This window comes from Octodon degus, unplaced genomic scaffold (assembly GCF_000260255.1).
Source record: "Octodon degus isolate 3935 unplaced genomic scaffold, OctDeg1.0 scaffold00154, whole genome shotgun sequence".
NCBI lineage: Eukaryota > Metazoa > Chordata > Mammalia > Rodentia > Octodontidae > Octodon > Octodon degus.
Genome location: NW_004524730.1, coordinates 4,175,427 through 4,183,643, shown reverse-complemented (window position 1 = coordinate 4,183,643; position 8,217 = coordinate 4,175,427). Strand labels below are relative to the sequence as shown.

The 8,217-nt window shown below is 44.7% G+C and overlaps 1 protein-coding gene across 3 annotated transcripts in view; it reads right to left on the bottom strand.

The window, feature by feature from the left end:
- The window catches only part of Khdrbs3 (KH RNA binding domain containing, signal transduction associated 3), a 210,274-nt gene extending 202,063 nt beyond the window's left edge, over positions 1–8,211 (bottom strand). For 2 of the 3 annotated variants that reach the window (XR_002818323.1, XM_004642492.2), the window contains exon 1: positions 8,117–8,211. Coding sequence is in view for 1 of the 3 variants with exons in the window: in XM_004642492.2 (XP_004642549.1) it covers positions 8,117–8,204 (88 nt within the window). In the remaining 2 variants the exon portion in view is untranslated. Of the gene's footprint in view, positions 1–7,288; positions 7,314–8,116 lie in introns of those variants that run through there. The other variant, XR_002818325.1, reaches the window with a different exon arrangement.
- Between the last annotated feature and the right edge of the window lie 6 nt (positions 8,212–8,217).

Sequence of the window (8,217 nt, the reverse complement as noted above, 5' to 3'; positions counted from 1 at the left end):
ATACTTAAAAAAAAAAAAAGAATACGTTCTCTTTGGTCACGGGTCTCCTCACGAGTCACCCACCTGACAATGAACAAGCTATACCACCTTCTAGCAACCAATTCTTTATCGGTATATTGAAAACAAAACTAACTTCCCACGGCCAATGCCGGGACTGAACCAAGAAACTGATGGAACGGAGCCTTGCGACAAAGCCTGGCACACCTTAGGGACACAGGAAAAATGGTGGCTCTGAAACAAAAGCCGTGGTTTTCACACATATGAAAAATTTGTAACACTGAAGTAAAAACGACATCAGTTCAGGTTTGTTGATCAGGACTAAATTCAGTTCAAAGCAGAGACCAGAGCGGACGGCACACGCTATCCTAGCTGTGTGCAGCGCCATCTAGCGGACAAAGGCAGAGCACACGGGGTGGTGCAGGCAGGTGCGGGGCAGGGGCGAAGAGACTGCCCCCTTTTCTCTTAGCATTTCACCACGGGAGCTGGAGCCAGCAGTGACCCCCAAGTGCGAGATTCACAACAAACAAACTACAAACGTTATGCCCTTTATGGTACCAAGAAGAATATCAATAATATGCCACCAACATCTTAAAGTAGCAGAGGCTGATTAGTAAAAAATTACAAAAAGTGAAAAATTATGAAAACTTGTACCTCACGAACTCAGAGCGAGATATCTTGTGCTTATGGAGGCTGCTGAGGGCCTGGACATGCTTTAGTTGTGCAGTCATTAGACTATTTACAAAATGTTAATTTAACCTTCAGGTACTATCTTGAAAAGCATAATAAAAATTAATGTAAGCTGCTACCAATTTTCATATTAATGAAAAAAGATTTCCTCAATAATGAGTTTCTTGGGCTGGGGAGAGAGCTCAGTGGTCTAAGTGCCTGCCTGGCTGGCACAAGATTGATCCCTGGTACCACATACTGCACCACTCTTGGAACCCTGGGCACTCGGGCCCCGACACCAGGCATGGTGCTGGCGCATGCCTGTAATCCCAGGGCTGGGGAGGCTGAGACAGGAGATGACTATGAGTCTGAACTGCGAAGCGAGACCCTGTACCAAATAAACAAACAAACAATGAGTTTCTCCTTCAATATTTCCAGAAGTGAAAAACTAAAGTTATTTTAATATAAAACTATCCTAAGAAATGCAACTGAAATATTTACGTGTAAAGTTCTTATTCCAAGTATGTTTTCTGTCTGGAGGTCCCTGCCAGTTCCTACACATGTGCCTCAAGCTATTCTATCAGAATACCCAGTAATGTGTATGCAGGACGTATTATGAGTCTAATGCTATTTTTATGTCTAAAACACAACCCCACATAGAGGGCACAAGGTTTCGACTTTATAGACGGGAAACTGAGAAGTTATACAGCTGTCACCTCTCACGATCACACTCCCTTTCTGCACAGCTTGGCCCTTTGCAAATGTCCCCAGAGTGACCGCCATCCACATGCTCTGCATGCTGGCACTGCTGGGAGTGGCCCTGTGTCACCTGCCTGGCACCACCTGCCCACTGGCACGGTAGAGTCTATCCTGTCCACACAGTCACCTGCCCAGCACCTACGGTTAATCTGGAGGGATGCCCAGTCCGGATTTCCCACACAAAAGGGAAACATGCAAACCCAGACTCGGGCAAAGCTTTGACCTCTGCCCAACGTGCCGCGTCCACTGGAGAGTGCTCCGCAGTGGGGCAGACAAGGATCTGAGTCCCGTTCACCCTGTACAAGTGGCTTGACCTTGGGAAAATTATTCGTCCTTCCTGACCTCAGTTCTTAGTCTATAAAACAAGATAAAATGATTTATTTATTTAAGAGTGCAGTAGTATAAGCAGAGTAGAAACCGAAAGCAAGGAAGCCAGAAAAGGCTCCTGGTGCTGGTAACTAGCATTACCAGCAATTACGAGGCAAGTACACTGACGCGCATCTCCCCTGCCAGAGCGCCAACACCCTCGTCTGCGAGAATACGCTCCTGCATTCTCACGCTCCTTTTTTCTAAATATGAGCCTATTTTTAGGGGATGGCAAATTTCTAAATATACCATGAATTGATGATAGATCTCTGATATGCTCTCAACCAATTGTTTCTGTGATAAAGTATTAGAACACAAAGAGCTCTGTGGCTCTAAGTCCCTTGAAGGTAAAGAGTTCCTTAGCAAGAGCTTTTCACTGACTTTCTGCGCAGAGTATGCCCCTATTTTCTCTTTAAGTATTGAGATGTATGCATAATTAAAAATCCTTGCCGTGCATACTTGCTGAAGGCTGAAACTGTTTCTCAAGAACAGAAGGGCAAAGTGAGCTTTTCTTTTTCAGAGACACATTTTCAGAAACTTCTCTTAAAAATTCATCATCACCAATGAAAATTCCTAATGGGCTTCTGCTATAACGAAATTTTTATTTAAAGACGAGCACCAATGTTCAGAGATGGCCTTTTGTCTCTTTCCTTAAAGCAGCCTATCAATACGTGGTAGGCTTGATTGAAACTTTTAGCCCAGCTACTCACAGGTGCACGACGTGGCTGAGCAACTTACTTCATAGTTCTGAGTGTTAGTGTCCCTGACTGGAAAAAAACAAAACAAAAGAGGCTGGCAGGGGACAGAACCACCTGCCTTTCAGGATCTGTTGTGGATCAGAGGTGGCAGCTTCTTTTATAATCATCATCTCCTTTGCTAAGCAACCCCCTACCATCACTGTTTTGGTGACAATGTGAGCCATTCCCTCCTCCCTCAGTAGGGACAGTGACAACAGGCACAGGTGTCTTTCAATACCAAAGTTGCTAAAGGTATTCAATCTGCAATTTCACTAGTTCCTCTGGCTCTGGGATTTCGTTTGACATCCAAAATTGCCAATTAACTCCTTCAGGTAAGAAGGCTTGTGCCTAGGGCTTCTAAACTTCTGGTTTTACTCTTGCTGAATAAAATCTTACTAAGGGTTTGAGGAAGGACAGCTAGCTGTATTAGAATGCACTAACAGCTAACTGTATTAAAATGCACTAACTTAACAAGTTCCTTAAGACAGAGTACATGTAGGTCAACATCTGATTCTAAACAGATCTGACAATACTTCACTGTGTCCTAGAGCAGGACCCCTATGTATCCACCACACTGAAGAGCACAGCCATGCTCCTCGGCTGGTTCTCCTCAGCACTTCTCTTAGAAGCTTCTTGGGCCGATACTGGTAGAGCTGCCAGAGTTCACCTCCAACCCCAGTCCACACGCTTCTAGTGGTAGGAAGGAGCAAAGTTCTTTACTAACTCCTGAATCCCAAATATACTTTCTAAGTCTTCTACCTCTATGAAAACTAGAACAACCAAAGGAAGGTTGGAGTTCAGCAGGGCTCTGCCTGAAGAATGGTGCTAGGTACTGCAGACCAGAGGAAGACCAAGCTCTGCTGCCTCCCTTGCAGCTCCACTTCCCAGGGAAGACAAAGGGATCCAAACGGTGTGATGAGGATCACCCCACAGGAGAGGTACACAGTGGGTGCCAGGAGAGACCAGAGAATGAGCACCCCAACCCACTGTGGAGAAAAAAATGTTCACAGGAAATAGAACCAAGATCTGAAGGGCGAGGTATTAAAATGGAAGCTACCTCATTTATCTTTCAATCCAATATGGCAGGAGGGAAAAGACCAAACTACACTTGCTGAGGCTATGGGTTTCTGTTCTTCTGTTCTTATCCAACTATATCAGCACAGTCTGACTGGTACCCTACCCTTAGACTTCTATGGGTCTGTGAGGCATGTCAAAACGAGGACAGAACTTGAACTTTCACTGCGACATTTTGTAAGTATGCTACTTTGCGAAAATCATTGTGTTATAGTCTTGGTTTCTACAACTGAAAAACTGGCCCAATAATGTTTCCATCTCTTGGCTATTACCAGTATTAAGATTGCAAACACAACCTGGGACTTTTAGAAAAGTGCCTCGAAAATGTGTAGACTGTCCCAGTTAAATCTAACACCATCTGCCCACTAAATATTTCAGAAGGACTCCTGAAGGACTAATAGGATGCTCCCCAGGAAAAGGAGCTCTACCAACTTGAAACTCACCCTGGACCACTGAGGCGTACAGGGCTCGTCTCGGGAGGCCAACTGTGCTTTCTCTACCTCAAGAACCAGCACTGAAGCCTCATGCTAGGGTCGCAGTAAGCACATCCTTAATGTCCAAACACCAAACACTGGAACTCGCAGTCACTGCTCGCTTGGAATCATAACACTACACAAGCACCCTGACCTCAAATGGAACCAGCCAGCCAGTTTCTTTCAAAAACAAACCAAAATCAAAAAGCAAAGAAAAAGCCACAATTAGAAACTAAACAGCCACATCCTCCACTGGATGACCCAGAGAACCACATCACTGGGGGAAGGCATCGCACTCAGATATAATTCTGCAATTCTCATTCTTGTCCTCTTATTTTACACATCTAACAACACTCAACAAACCAAAAACATTCTCCAAAAGGGATCACCCATATGAAATGATAAACCACTGGGTTTCATCTCTTCTGAAAATAATGCACACAGGGTAAAGCAATAATACTCCCTCTACACGTCTGTCGCCCCACATATGTCTTAAGCAATGGTAAAAATCCTATTATTTGACAAAATGATGTAACATGAAAAATGCTTATTTTGAAATATCAATAAAGAACTTTATCAATCTGGACACAGAGAGACTACGTTAATCCCGAGTCCTCTGTGCCTCCTATAACCAACAGCTAAATAGAACTTGGCAGAGAATCAGCTACTAATCCATACGTTACATCAGATAATTAAAAATACAGCGTTATGTAATCTTATTTAATGGTTACTTGTCTTGAATTGAAAACCATCCAAACCAATACCAGACTGCTGGATTACATTATAATGTGTAAGACATTTCTGAAGACGTTTTTTACAAAGAGTCAGCACATCCCCTACCAGCAAATATAATATAAAAACATGCAACACTACTCTCATCTCTAATTAACCTCCTTGGCACGAAGCACAATATCAATCCACCTAATAGGTGCTGGTGGGGGAGGCCGGACAGCAGGAGCGCAGCTTGCAGAAACCGAAGCCTGGTGTCTGTTCTCTGTGATTTTTGACATCAAGTGAATAGCACCCTTATTTTTGTTAGAAAAACAAATTCAGTATCTGGGAGGAGAATCAGTTACACTGAGAGGAAAAAGCAAAATCAGTAATTAATGCCTCCCATTACACAGCCAGGAAAATGTGTAAAAGCCAACCTGTACACCTCAATGCCTCCCCAGCTCAGGATCTTATTTAAAAATTAGTATAAAGAAACAGTCAGGTAGGAAATTAATCAATGTTTATGAATACTGAATTTTTAAAAAATGATTGTGTCTCAGTTATAAACTGATTATTGCAATGTGTAGATTATTCACTTAGAATACTGCTACAAGAGGGCTTTAATTCAAAAGTGCCTCTTTCATTGAGCACGAGATTCTGGTAAGATAAGTACAGAAAGAAACTTTTTATTAAAAAAAAATCAGGACAATTTTTCTTAAAAGACTCACATTAGTTCTATTGCACTTACGTTAGCCAGGAAAAAGCATATTAATTATATTGATTTCTGCAGATTTTAAATTAGTATGGGACAAGTACTGTGTGTGATTTTTGGGGAAGGTACAAATGGAAAGAAAATGGCCCTAGAGATAGAAGACCTGATGGCAAATTAATCCTGGGGTGTCTATAAGCTTGGATGTGGGGTCCTCAGCTCCATTCCTAAAAAGGACCAATATATTGTTCAGTGGGGCACACGCATGAACACAGAACTTAACAACATGTGTGTTACCGTATCTTGCAAATTTTAAAATACTATACAAGCACAAGGTACTGTCAGCATTTAGAAACATTAACTATAAATATACATAACTATTACATATAATGTCACAATAAAAAACATTTACAAGGCTGATCAATCACACCAAAGGATTTGGTAACAGGATAACGACTTCGGTGAAGAGATTCCTAATAACCTCTGAAACAATACTTTCTTTAGAGACAAGCAGTCACAAAAACAGCTGGTAGAACAACAAGCGCTTTCGGGTAGCCAATAACAGGATAACATTTAAATCAATTTCCCAGCAATCATTCCAAGTCGGACTTCAGACAACATGTTTGAGAAGGGCACTAGTAGTTGTACATTGCATAACAGCACAGAACAGAATTGATATTTTAATTGATAGCTCTCCATATTCTGGATATTAGCCTGTGATTTAAGGGGAAACGTCCTGGGCTGAAGTTATCTAAATTAACAATAACAGCAGCATCTTTTCAGCACCTCTTCCTTCACATGTGAGAAATGTGTTTCTTACAAGCACTATGTTTTTGATGAAAAGTAAGGTAATCAAGTTGAACTCCCAAAAGATACTACATGGCAAGCTGTCCCCAATGTCTGTCACAACTGGAAGCCATTAACAGGAGTAAACACAGATATCAAAAGAGCTGTTGAGTGTAACCCAACACAGTACTATGGTAACACGGCCTGGAAAATCATCCTTACTTCTAAAATAAGGTAACTCATTACACTTTTAGTTAAATCCTTTTCTTAATTGAGTACAATGTAACTTTGATTCAGCTTCTTTTACAGGAAAAATGAACTTGACTCCAAAGTCCACAATATTTCTGCCACTGACCTGGCACAGTAAAAAAGCAATCTCTTTCACAGAAATAACAGCCCAGTAGGCAACAAAAGATACATGTAAATCACAAAGAGAAAGGGTACAGACCTAACTGTAGAACTGTTCAGAAGGGCAGATGAATAAAACTTATACTCTCCCTAATTCAGGAACCCATGTCCACTACTTTTTTCATAAGGCATTTCATTAAAGAAAAAAAGCATGCAATTAAAATAAAATGGGGGAGCTCTGTAAATCTATTTTTGTTCAACAAATGTTTAAATTCCTTAAGACAGCATCTCTCCACCACCAGCAGCCATCCACAACACACACACCACTCCAAAGAATTGGTGGCAAGAGGCAAACACCAGAAGTGGTGGTTTTAATATAGAGATATCTATACACAAATAGAATATGTCTGCCTCATTTTTCACTTCCAACAATAACAGAGCCAGGGCCAGCATTAGGCAGCAGACCTGCTTCAACGAGGGACCCACAGGCTGTCCCTGCACAAAGTGATTCGCGCAAATGCCTTACAGATCTGACTATATAATGTTTGTCATTTCCTAGAGAAAAAAGCCCAGCAGTGGTCCCCAGCCCTCTTTATCTGAAAGACATATGCCAGAAAGGGGAGAAGGGGGCTGCTCCCTGGAAGGCGGGCTTCCTTTACCGTCCATCCCAGCAGGCTATCCGAAAAGGCAGAAGACACCACGCGGCAAGAACGCTGTCGGGGTAGGCGTGCCTCCTGACACCCCGGGATCCCGTACTCCGCACTTCCCGGTCCCGTTCACACCTCGGCTGCTCAGGCGCCTTCGCGAGTGCTCTGAACCCCTAGGCAGCCACCAATGAGTGTCACCCACCCAGTGCTTCCCCCAGAGGAGGGAAGCCAACTGAAAGACTCTCTCGCCGGCCTCCTCCCAGCTACTGACCCTCCAAGGGGCTCTTGGAGGGCTTGGCACCAGTGCCCGCCCCCAGAAGGCTAGACTGAGCCCCAGGAACTGCTACCTGGGCGCCACCAGTGAGCCGGGGCGGGAAAGGGAGCTGGGCTCTTTCTCTGGGACCTCCGGGCTCCTCTTTCCTAGGGTCTTGGGGTCCGACCCCAAACCTCCTCCAAAGCCCCCAAACTTCACGGACGACCCAAGCACCTGTTCCCTTCACCTCTTCTGCACTCATTTTCCTCCAGCTGTCTCCAGCTCCCTAGAGAAGCCCAACCCCGAGTCCCGAGTCGCGCCCACCGCGCCTCCAGGCAGCTCTTTCAGCCTCCGCCCGACCCAGCCCCACACGGTCCCCCACCCACAAGTTTCCCCTGGGTATCCCGCTGTCCCCAAAGGTTTCCTTCGGTCTCATTCAAGCGCCCTACCTCTCCCCATCCCTCCAAGCTACCCACATTCACCCCAGTCTCGCGGGGCGGCCCCGGCCCAGGGGCCCCACCCAGCGCCCGAAGGCCGCCGGCCCGGGTCTGCGTCGCCCGGCCGCGGAGGGCAGCTCAGCCGCTCACCTTGGTTCACCAGGCGCAGGGCGTGCGTGAAGGAGGGGTCCAGCGAGTCCTTCTCCGCCATCAGCTCGGGCAGGTACTTCTCGTCCATGCTCGCCGCCGCC